This window comes from Geospiza fortis, unplaced genomic scaffold (assembly GCF_000277835.1).
Source record: "Geospiza fortis unplaced genomic scaffold, GeoFor_1.0 scaffold339, whole genome shotgun sequence".
Lineage (NCBI taxonomy): Eukaryota > Metazoa > Chordata > Aves > Passeriformes > Thraupidae > Geospiza > Geospiza fortis.
Genome location: NW_005054611.1, coordinates 323,911 through 336,740, shown reverse-complemented (window position 1 = coordinate 336,740; position 12,830 = coordinate 323,911). Strand labels below are relative to the sequence as shown.

General features: G+C 35.0%; 1 protein-coding gene across 1 annotated transcript in view; it reads left to right on the top strand.

The window, feature by feature from the left end:
• Positions 1-12,830, top strand: part of LOC102035204 (ras GTPase-activating protein 1) — a 45,818-nt gene that overhangs the window by 19,794 nt on the left and 13,194 nt on the right. Inside the window, exons 10-16 of the mRNA XM_031064648.1 lie at positions 1,144-1,222; positions 4,054-4,174; positions 6,234-6,390; positions 7,982-8,069; positions 10,203-10,280; positions 11,279-11,436; positions 11,721-11,797. Coding sequence (XP_030920508.1) covers positions 1,144-1,222; positions 4,054-4,174; positions 6,234-6,390; positions 7,982-8,069; positions 10,203-10,280; positions 11,279-11,436; positions 11,721-11,797 — 758 coding nt within the window. The remainder of the gene's footprint in view (positions 1-1,143; positions 1,223-4,053; positions 4,175-6,233; positions 6,391-7,981; positions 8,070-10,202; positions 10,281-11,278; positions 11,437-11,720; positions 11,798-12,830) is intronic.

Sequence of the window (12,830 nt, the reverse complement as noted above, 5' to 3'; positions counted from 1 at the left end):
CAGCCTGTGAAATGTAATGACTGAGTCATTGTTTTTGTAGTGTGACACAGTTGGAATTCTTATGTAGAAAACAGCATTATACAGACAGCATCTTAGTAAAAATTGAAATTAACTCGTTGATTTCATTAAAACTGAAGGAAACATTAACCTCATTTTACATATCTGAAAAATAAAAGTGCTCATGGGAAGGTAATTTTATCAAGTTTGCCTAGTTCATAGCTTCATAAAATTGAAAAGCCAACCAAGATATCTTGATATAGCTTTATTTAGAAGTTTTTGAGATTTTTTTACAGTATTAACTATTGTTCCTGCATTGCACACATGCCTTATTTGTATCTTTGTGCACACAGCTGAGTATATATGAACTGGGAAGTCACACTGAGTATATTTTTATCTGTTTAATTACTTAGCTCTTTTTCTAGATGGATATTTGCATGTGATTAATTCCTGTTGATGTCCCTGTTGCTGTTCTTTATTACAGTGTAAATTTCAGTAGTGTGAAAATAAATTAGAGCAACTTAAATGCCTTGAATTTCAGCTTGTATCTGTCACTCCTTCTCTCTTGAGCCTTCCAAATGCGATTGCAGTCTGAATCTGATTCTAGTCATGAATGCATCCCTGTAGATGAGTGCTACTGACACGAGTATTTAAAAGAATAGCTCAGTGATGTCCAGTTGTAGTCTGTATAAGCCCTGTTACCTTTTCTGTTTTCTATTCCTGTTCTTCTAGAAAGGGATTGCACTTCACTCAGAAAATGTCCCATTCCACTTAGCTAATTTCTCTAGGACTTGGAAAATTATTGCCAATGAAATAGCAATTTTTCAGCTTGGTTGGAAAGCAGGTAATGCACATGTACTTCCTGAATGTGGAAAGTGCAGTGTCCTAATTTGACATTTTAAGCAAGTCATTAAAATATTTTGCAGAGTTTAGGTTAATACATTCTGAATACAGTTTTGTGAACTTTCTTGACTTCAGTATATTAGTAAACCCTCATTCCTTTCAAATAAGATTATGATGATTAACACTTAATTTTATTAAAACTTTAAAGGAACATTTTTGTGGTTTTATGGAAAAGCAGATTCTCAAATGGTGGAAAAAATTAATGTGTTTAACATTTCAATATTCTTTTTCTTATTGGAACAGTATTGCTGACATCATTGAGCACTACAGAAAAGAACAGATTGTTGAAGGATATTACTTAAAAGATCCTGTTCCAATGCAGGTAGGATTTAATCTCTGAGCCTTTGATGTTGAAGTCCCACACTGAATCACTATCAAATCAATTTATGAACTAAATTACAGCAGAGATACCAGTGGTAGTTAAACAGCATCATCTCCAGTAGTCAGTCATCAACAGTTTCAATGTTTTCATCTCATCTGTTTCTTTTGTTTTATCCTCAAATACATACATTTACTGAAGACTGCGTTGTAGTCAACAGAAAGCATGGTAAGTTCTGTTTATGCTGTGAGGTGTTTGACCTCTACTGTGCACCCCTAGTTCCTGGGCTCATGCTTTGATTTAGTCCCATATTAAGGGGAGCCAGTCTGCCCTCTCTTCTGTCTCTGGGGTTTTTTTCCTGTCACAGGAAACCTATACACACCAAAAAGCTTCAGGAGTGATTGCAGGGCTGGGACTGCAGCACTTGTTCTCTAACACACTTGCCCCATAGGAGAAATTGATTCTAAGAGATCACCAGTAATAAGCATACTACATCATTACCTTTTCATGAGCTTATAACTAGTTGTAAAATTTACATACCTATTCTTCTCTTTCTCTGTTCCCAAGCTTTCCTGTTTCAGTGGAAATCAGAAATTTGCTCTTCCTGTCCTCCCTAAAGAGAGTTGCAGTCAATTCATACCCCTTTGTGGCATCTTTTTTATTAATATGAGAGCATTTCTTCTGTTCACCAAGCTAAGCATACAGAAGCTGATCCTTTCTTGAACATGTACCAGAACAATTTAGGGTAGTACCATGTTATGCATAATTCCCTTTCCCTCTGGAAAGCACTTAACGAATATACATGTAATTTTCTGTGGTGGGTTGAACCTAGTGAGCTGCTAAGGATCTGCACCTTTGTTTGCTCATTCTCTATTCTTGAGGAGTGGGGCAAAAGCAAAAAAACTCCTGGGTTAAGATAAATACTGTTTTATAAGCATACAAAAGGGTGATACAAAGGCAACACTCAGCACGTCTCACAAGTGTACTAATGCCCAGATGCTCTCTGAGACCTCCGTGTGCCCACATGCTTATTGCTCATCATGATGTTACATGGCAGGGAGTATCCCTCTAAGAAATTGGCATTGTCTGTCCTGGCTATCTCTGTTCCCAGCATATTGTCCAGCAAGCCATCTTACTGAGGAAGGGGGCAGAGAGGGAAATGGAGAAAGTCTTGAGGCTGTGCAGGTACTGATCAACAAAAGCCAGAACACTGGTATGTTACCAATACCATTACAGTCACAAAACCAAAACACAGCACCTTAGGGGCTGCCATGACAGAAGTTAAGTCCATCCTTGTGGGACCAGTATGTTAGAATAGCCAACAGTTCACAGCCCAGTCCTCCAATGAATGACTCAGCTGTCCACATCTCATTTTCTATAAGTATCAACAGGTGTAACTGCTGTGTTTCACTAAGAGATGCATTCCTTGTTATTGCAATTTTTCCTATACTGCTAACTGTGTTGTGTCCTTGATGCTTCCCCATTCTTTCCTGCTGTTAACTTGTGCTCAGTAATGTGCTTGGGTCAGAAAGCAAATAAGAATTCTGAGACTGCTCCTTGGAAAATTTAATTACTAACTTTCTTCATTTTTCCTCTTAATGGCAATAAGTCTTCATTTTAGCTTTTCACATACGTGAAACTTACAGTTTCTGTATTAATAAACTCTTTATTGACTCATTTTCCATGTGAGAGTACTTCAGATTCTTTTAACCTAGCCAGATGCACTTGTGACTTTATTTGAAGATTTAGTACTCAGTGTTGCAGTTAATGTTCAGCTTCACCTCCCTTCCATGGAACACCATGCTCTGTGTTTTTGAGGGGGAGAAAGAATTCAAAAGTTTTTCATCATTTTAAAGTCAATCTGGTGGAATTCCTGTGTCTGATATGCTGTTTGCTTAAAAGTATTTGCCACTAGATGTCTTCTTTTGTGCACTTCTCCTTGTGCACTTTTGTTAAAGATATTATCTTGATAGATAATCATGTTATGTTATGTTATCATTTCATAACATATGGATATAGCTTCCTTTGTAGGTCTTGTAATTCCTATTAGTATTACCAAATTATTTTTCATCTTGCTGTTGTTGTTTTGGTCAAAATCATAATTCTTACAGATATATGCACAGGAAGAAAAGTAGAATATTATGTAAGAACCAGTTCATATGTCTCTTTTCATCTCAGTGATGTCCTTACTACTTTATAGTCTTGCTTTTCTTGGGTTTTTTTAATGGCTAAAGAACTTTTGTTCATCAGCTTACTTAGTAAGGTCAGACCTCGCTGGGTCATATATATTACTTGCATTTCTAGATACTACCATTTATTGTGTGAATTTATCTTTTTTCGATTTCCTGTTTCTTCCTTTCGTCTCTTGTCCTGAATTCTGCTCTGTTACAACATGTGAGTTCTAAAGAGATTAATGGGGGACTGTGCCACTTTGAGTCGGTTTTAATTATGATCTGCACCATTTTTGTTGCTTCAGAGTTTATCCATGATATGTCAGGCCTGTGAGCTTTGGTAGAAGACAGTTAGAAGCTAGATAAATTTTCAAAGACTGGCATAAATTTTAACACAGTGAAATCACATGTAGAAACAAAAAGCATGATGTTTCACTGTGATTGTCTGTATTGAAAGCCCCTATTTTCTTTCAGTTTGGGAAGTATGGAAATAGTTATAGTACATTTCTAGCATGTGTATTGTATGAAAAATGAATGCTTTAGCAAAATGCAGGAGAGAACAATAGTAATGAGTTAGGTAGCATTCAGTAAGATGATCCTGATTGCAACTTCATAGTTGGCAATTTCTGAGCTTAAAGTATGTTTTTCTGACATGTTTTCTAGCACCAAGAACAAGTGCTTAATGATACAGTGGATGGAAAAGAAATCTACAATACCATTCGTCGGAAAACAAAGGATGCTTTTTATAAAAATATTGTCAAAAAAGGTTATCTTCTGAAAAAAAGTGAGTTATGTTTGCCTCTATTATGTCTTTAAAGGAAGAGGAAAAGCAGATAAGGATCATAGAATCATGCAGTGTCTTAAATAGGTTGGGAGTCATAAAGATCATGCGCAGGTCCACTGAAAACTAAACCACATGACTAAGAGCATTATTTGGACACTCCTTAAACCCTGACAGGCTGTGAGCATTTCCTGCATACCCTTTTCAAAGGACCAGCCATCTCCTCAGTGAAGAACTTTTTCCTAAGGTCTAATCTGAAATTTCTGTGTATCAACTTTGTTCCATTTCCTTGTGCCCTATTGTTGGTCACTAGAGGGCAGAGATCAGCACCTTCTATCTGAGTTTAATGAATTTAGTGGTACTAGAAAGAGCAAAATTGAAGTGGGCAAAAGGTTCTAGAAAGTGTGTAAGGAATGTGAAAGATCTCTTTCCTTAAGTAGTAGATGAATAGAACAATGTGATACATGAAATTACATGCAGTATGAAAATTTAGGTTGGCAGTTCTGAAAAAATCAGCACAGCACAAAAAGTAGGCATCCGTGTCAAAGGTAGCATTCAAAATCATGAAATGAAATATATTTTCATAAAATGCTTGTATTTAATATTGAACTCACTAAGTTCTAACTGATAGAGGATTGAGAGAGCTAGAATAGTATAAATCTGTACATTCACTGCAGAGAACAGCTGGTTTAATTTTGTTATTCCAAGTCAGGTTGTATGTTTTCAATCTTAAATTTAATATGCACAGTCTGCCATACAAAGGATATAGTGACTTTTTAGGGTTCTAACACTGACACAGCATAGCATACAATAAGCACATTAAAAGCTGACAGCTTGACTTATTTCAGTGTAACCTTCAGTATTACCCTGAAGAATTTCCATTGAACAAGTCTTTGAAGTTTTGAGGAAGCTGGTCCCTTGCCGAGTGTTATATTTCTACTTTTTGGAAAAATCAGCATTAATGGACGCAGAAAAACGGTATCAGTAACAAGATTTCTGCAAATGACAAGAAGGATAAGTTACAGGTGGTAATGTGGATAGTGACCAAATGCAAGAAAGAAGGTATGAGTTTACATATAGCCTAATACAAGAGACATTAAAAAACCCCAAACCACCCCAAACTATACCTTCTGAACAGAATAAGGGAAGCATCTCATTTGTTGAGAAGGTTTATTCTGAGAGGTGTAGAGAGATGCCATGGAATAAGGAATGAAATGGGAATGACTTGGAAAAATTAGGCTAAAAGAGGCAAATTAGAGTACTGTCTTGTAGAAGGACGCACATAGTGTATATGGACTAAATGCAATAAAATCACTCTTCCACCTAGGAGTTATAGTATAATAAATGAGTGTTACATTTGTATTTTGAAAACAATTTTGCTACTAGTTTTATTGAGGCCCCAGTGGATTTATGATGATTGAAATGTGAAATAAAGGCTGAAATGATACTCTGATTTAAGCATTATTTTGCTGCAGAATGCTCCTAATCCACTGTAATTCAAAGAACCTTTCTCTGCAGCAAGTGGAACCAGCCAAATTCTTACATATGGTTGTGCTTACAGGTTGATTCTGATTTAAGTTTGCATATAAAATATTTCCATTTCTGTTCTTCAGCTGTATGTTTTAAGGTATTGTAATGCAATCAATGGTCAGAGTTTAGGAGCAACTTTCTAATGTCGAGAGTCCATTTCTTAAAAAAAAAATCTAATGAATGGGGTCCACATTGTCGCTATTTGCAATCTCTATAGATACAGGCATAACACTGAGAGGACCTCATTGTTGGGGCAACTCATATGCACTTTCATAATGTTGAAAGCACTGAGGATGTTTGAAGAATCTTTTGCAACTCTGCCTACATCTGTGAAGAGGATCTGGTTTTAGTCACATGTTGTATAAAACGGAATGCGTATACTGATGTTATAACTCAAGTCTGATTATCTGTACATTGTTCTTCTCTTTGGAATTTTACAGAAGCTTTACTGCCCTCTTCTGTTTTCTTAAATTTACAAAATTTACATGTTGTTTTAGACAATATTATAACTATTTGCTTGATTCTTATGCAGGTAAAGGAAAGAGATGGAAAAACTTGTATTTTATATTAGAGGGAAATGATGCCCAGCTTATTTATTTTGAAAGTGAAAAACGAGCCACAAAACCCAAAGGACTAATAGACCTTAGTGTGTGTTCTGTCTATGGAGTACATGACAGTTTATTTGGCAGGTAGGACATTGGGGTTTTTTTAATCCTATTGCACTGAGAGTTGATAAGATAAAGAATTTTTGTAAATTCTAGAAGTTCTACATTATTTTGGTAGGTATTTGAAAGTTAACTTGGTTAGAAGTCTGTAGGTTCTTTTCTGTTTAAAAACAAGTACTTTGTTTGTATTATACTAGTTCATATAAGTAAACATCCTCAAAGATTGTTTTTGCACAATTACTGTACTCAGAGTTACTTACACATGAAATCTTACTGTAATATTTTGATATTCAAAATATGCTGACCACAGGGGATGTGATTATCAGCAAGAAAGTTGAGAATCAGAAGTCTTTTAGATATCACTAGAAATTAAGAAGCGCATTTATGTATTTTTTCATTGGTAGTTACAAAAACAACTCCACTGGTCTGTATTTTATAGAATTTTATAGAAGAAATAACTATATTTACTTATATAATAAGTGAAGAAGTTAGAAATTCTAGCTATCCTACAGATCTTAATATTTATTAAAAAATTATATGTAGACACTTCTAGTTCCTTTGTGAAAAAACTAGAGACAAATGTTTAACATTAGTGGCATTTCTTGATCTACAAAGACTGATGCCTTGCTCTGTCTGTTTGTGGGTTTTTAAATCTTTATAATAATTTTGAAAAAGACTCCAACATCTGTCTACTCGAATGAGGGGCACAGATATAGATAAAGATTATTTTACAAAATGCTGAAATGTTCCCTGTGTAGTTGACAATTAAGCATGAAGCTTTGGTATATATTGTAATCAATAAACATTCTGTTTCTTTCTCTTAAACAGATTTTAAGAAATCCTGTGTTGTGGGTTGGAGCAAAGTTGGGTGCTAGGTGGTACTTACAGGTGTGTAGGAGGACATGCATGGTTGCAGCAGCTAGGAAGCTGTTAGTGATGAACTGCAGTTCAGACAGAGTTCCTCCTGCACTTTAAGTAGCTGACAAAAACTGTCTCTGCCCTTTCCTCAGAAGTACAGTGAAGGCTGTACTTCTGCAACATTTAAGGTTGTAGAGGTTTGTGTCACATACACTCAAGTGTTTTGTGTATGATCTAGTACACATCTTACTGGTCATAAGAGCTGTGGGACACACTCATATAGGGGATTCCTTAGGTTAATACTGTTTCTTGAAAGAAAAATCCTTTATGTATGATTAAGTGGCTGTGAAAAAATGCTGGACTTCCACGGCTTTTAAACTCTCTAGGAATAGAGAGTTGACAAGTGTTTTGAGATGGCTGGTTTTTTGCCTTAACTGTAAGCCAGCATACATGCCTGTTCAGTGCACACCATTCTAAAAACTTGTCAGTGTTCTGAAGCAGGTTGCATGTACTGTAGTTTTCTTAAAATGACACAATACATTCAAAACCAAAATGCCGTTTTTGAAGACTTCCATTTGTGATGGTAACATGTAGATGAACAAACATCGATGCAGTTATTCCATGCACCTTGCAGACAAACAGGAGAAATCTGTTACTTCAGTGTAAACTTTGTTTTGGCGCAGATTAAGTGAAGGTGTCTGTTAATATGTGAAGATTAATTAAACTTAATTTTTGTTGGTTTTTTTTTATTTTTAAGGCCAAACTGTTTTCAGATAGTAGTTCAGCACTTTAGTGAAGAGCATTACATCTTTTACTTTGCAGGCGAAACTCCAGAACAAGCACAGGTGAGAGCTTTTATTTGCTAAGTGTAAAAAAAGTAACTTTAAATCTTGTGTTATTCAGTGATGTTGCCCTTCTGAAGCAGGAAGCAAATATATCACAAATATTTAGTGGTTACATAGCAGGTGTTAAAATGAACTGGTAGCAGATCTCTGAGGGGGAAGGCTGGTGCTGAAAATCCAGCAGCTGTATTACCTGTTCTTCAGGGTTTTAGTTTTGACAAATTCCAGTCAGGCCCCATGCACAGAACTTCCATTACTTTGTTACATGTATGTTCTCCAGAAAGAGGACATGTATGTTCTCTTTCTGGAGAACATACATGTTCTTTCACATAGTTCAATTCAGAAGAAAAAGTTTACTCTCCAGGTCTTTTCCATGCTATAAAACACAGCACAGTAAGCTAGAGTTTACTTCAGAGTGAAATAAATAAAATGCTAATGCATGTATGTGTGAACAAAGTGGATAGAACTGTCTTTCCAGTTATTTGCAGTGTATATAAACTGGTAGTCATGCATAGTCTTTGGCCCTGATGGTGCACAGTGTAAGATTTTCTGGGTTTGTATGGTATCTTTAGTTACTAGCTCTCTTAACAGTTATGTTCACTGATTAAGAATTGTGGGATAGAAGCTTACTTCAGACAAATGATTTTAGCAGTAGATTGTATCTAAAATGACAGAGTGTTCTTGTTTAAGTTTTAAGCTCTGCAAGTTCACAGCTCTGAGGTATACATTGCATTAGAAGTTAAGCTTTGCATTTGATGTTATTTGAATGGCATGAAAACTTTTAAGAGCACTCATAATAGACTGCATTCACCAGAGCATGAAGTCTATATAATATTTTTTGTGTTCTGGATATAAAGGAAAGCACAGATTTTCTTTTTAAATTAATGCCAATTATTAAAAATTGTTAATTCAAATTGTTAAATTTGGAGATATGACATAAGAATTATGTAGTGGAATTCATCATACAACTGTCAGTGTATTGACTTTGAGAAGCAGTATGCTGTATCATAATTGAGAATATATAAATTAAATTCCATGTTCCTTAATTTTTGTCATATCTGTAAAATCTTTTGTTTTCTAAAAAGTAAAATAATTAAGAATGTGTAGAAGATAGAACGTCTAGAATGTCCTGTTTTGTTTCCTGAACATTTGGTTTAATTTGGTTTTGAAACTGCTTAACTGTTCACTGTGTTTATACAGAACACAGTTGTTTCAGATTTCTTTATAATATGGCTTTGGCCCAGAAAAGTTTACAAAGAGTTTACAAAGCTGAGAAAACTCAGCTTTCTTTACTTTCTATCATTTCATAGAAAAATAGAAACTTGGTGGAGTGTAGCTGAAAGCTTTTTCTTGGAAGGATTTGAAAGCTGAAGCCTAACTCACAAAACTGAGAATAGATGTAGTACGTATTTCTGTATTTTTAAGATGTGGAAGATGCTGTGAAGAATGAGTGAAGCAGTGTTGTGGGGGTTTTAATGACATTGTTAAATTGTGCTTTGAGAGTAGATAGCAGATCTTTGAGATACTGACTGAAGAGAAGACTGTTGGTCAAAAACTAAATTTTGTGCTTTGCAAGAAATGTACAGGATTTAATGGTTGGGAGACAGTAACTAGTGAATGAGGCTATAATAAGTCTTCCACCTTCCAAAGACAAACTGGAGAATGTTGGATATATGCTCTATATTTGTCTGTTAATTGTTCAGTCTTTGTTTGAAGTACACAGTGTTATGACTGACATATGGGACTACTGGAGAGAATAATCAGACCAATTTGGCTTGTTAAATGCAATTTTCTCAGAAACAAACAACTTTTTCTTAATTTTATATACAATTTGCAATTTCTTGTAGTATCACTACAGGAACATTGGCTAAGGTCACGCTGTATATCCATTAGTAATGCTTGATAATACTGAAAGAGAAAATGGTTCAGACTTGCAAATTCTTTATGAGGTTTTGCTTAGTAATGATAATAAATTTGCTTTAATATTCAGACTTTAGTACTGTGGAATTACAGAAAACTTAGGTTTTGCCAAGCTAAACGGAAAATTCAGATACTTTTTACAGATATGTCTGTTCCAATGCAAGAAGCTGTATCTGACTTGGTTTCATTACATTCTTCTGCATCCTTCTCTCTTAGGACTGGATGAAAGCTCTGCAGGTGTTTTGCAGTTTAAGAAAAACCAGTCCAGGAGCATCAAATAAACGTCTGCGTCAGGTGATATTGTGGGGTTGGAGGTGCATGTGGAGGAGTATTTTGCCTCTTCTGTGCAAAATGATTATTAATAAGTCTCAGAATTTTTCCTTTCAACAGTGGCAAATCCTAAATAAAAGTCTAAAGAAGTCAGCAGCTTTTCAAATATGCCTCATATGAGAAATTTTAAAAAATCATATGACATGTGAACAAAAAATGTGAAAAAAATTTATATTACACATACATAAAATACCCATTATCTACATTTTAGTTACATGTAAATACATGTTATTTAACGAATGATACTAATTTTATGTAACAAATACATGCTGAGCCAACCTTGTGTCTTCATTTCTCTTGGTCTCTTGAAAGTGCCATACATGCCAGAATTTCTTCAGAGGGAGAGGGCAATCAGTCTTAAATAGCTATGTCTGTAATGATTGGAGAACATTAAAGAAATTTGGATACTTCTAAATAAGTGAACTAAATTAGGTGAATTTACAGATAAAGTGACAGGTGCAGTTGGGAGCTTCAGGGTGCAAAAGCCAAACAAAAAGGGAATTCTTTTCTTCAAAAAGCAAAGACAGTGTTTAGCTGCATAGAAGAATACAGTGTAATGTGTTGCACAAGAGAATTTCTGTTGGGAAAGCCCCAAACAATAAACCACTGTGTTTGGAATTGTTCATTGTCTCACTCAAAGTGCCAGTCTTCCATTTCAGTAAAATTTTCTGTGTCTGGAAAAGTTGTTATTTGCAAATCCTAATGCCTCAAAAATAATTTTAAAATAGAACTCCAAGATGCCTTAAAAACATGGGTCTGGATATTTGTTTTCATTAGTTATTTGAGTTACTCTTACTTTGTTCCTTGTGCTTAAAATATTCCAATACATTTGGTCTTTACTGTTCTAATAAGGAGTTTGGTATTCAGTATTCACATTAAGCCTCTGCATAGAGGATTAAAATAATTCATTAACGTGCTTTGTATTTTAGCAACAAAAAAATAAATAGTTAATTTTTTTTCAGGTCAGCAGTCTCATTTTGCATGTAGAAGAAGCTCATACACTCCCAGTAAAGCATTTTACAAATCCATATTGTAACATCTACCTGAACAGTGTCCAGGTAGCAAAAACACACATCAGGGAAGGACAGAACCCTGTGTGGTCTGAAGAATTTGTCTTTGAGTAAGTTTTAATTATCTTGAATTGATGAATTTCACTTTCAGTTTGTGTTGCATTTAAGATTCTTAACACTTGTTTATAGTTTTAAGTATTTTAAAAAATACTATATATGTGCTTATACAGCACCAACCTTTCAGACAAATTCTGCATGGGGAGAATTTTCTGTAGGCACCTGTCTTTGCTTATCTAAGTCACTGATAATGATAACTTGGGATTGAAATGAAATCAGGAAAAGCTTAAATGCCAGCCATGTATAGTATTAATTGAGGCTCTCTCTTTTCTCCTAGTGATCTTTCATCTGATATTAATAGATTTGAGATAAGTCTTAGTAACAAAACAAAGAAAAGTAAAGATCCAGATATATGTAAGTATTTTTCTGTAAAAGATGCTTATACATTACAGCAATGGATACTTTGTGTGGTTATCATTGCTTTTGTCAAGGGCTGTCACAAGAGAATTACGTAGGTTTTTATGTTCACCATGCTGCCTGTGTATGTTTTTGATGTCTGGTACTGGCTTTCCATTAATGTTTTTATAATGAGAACTTTCACTGATTTTAGTCATAAAATGCACTATACTCTTGTCCTGTATGTCTGACATAGCTCTGCTGCTATGGTAACTACTGCTAGATAATGAGTGTGCTTATCAAAAAGCAAGAGCAAAGAGAAATTTTCTTTATTAGTCTGCTCCATAAGATGTTAAGTTCCATGGAATCTGACTACATGGAATTTCTTTTCAGGTTTTTGATTGCTTCCCGTGAGACAGGGAAAGATGCAAGTCTTTATTAAAAAAATAATCTTGGCAGTCTCTGAAGAAACCTTTCCTTTTTTTCTTTCCATTTTACCTCATCTGTTTTCTTTCCTTATTACCATACTTTGGCTTAAATCTGAAGTTATCTTAACATCACTTTGAATGGAAAAGGATCCGTATTTTCTTCTCCTTGTGTTAGCCACATAGGTGCTTCTTTAATGTGGCTTTCTGTTCCAGTAAAAAAGGAAGAGTTTGAAGAGTGTGAATTTGAAGCTGTTAGGTAGAAATTTTTTTTTAAGGTCAGGTCTCTTCCCACACAATAATTTTAGGTTTCTTTTTCTTTTTTGGTAGTTCCCCTTCTGCCCCCCCCAATGTATCTTGTTTCCCAATATACTTGTTCTGGGGCAGCTTCAGCCCTGTGCCCCCTCTTTGCTTCTTGCAGGGCAGGATGGCTCTCCCTGTCCTCTTCAAATTTGTTCTAAGATTTTTTTTCCGTTATGTTCCAAGCTGTCTGTTCTAAGACAGTCAGAGTATATATAATCTAGTGCAATTGTTTTCACTTTGCATATATTGTGTTACTGGTCTGTAACTTACACCAGTGCTAATTTACTGATTTTTGGTTTTCTGGGGTTTATTAAGATCTGTAG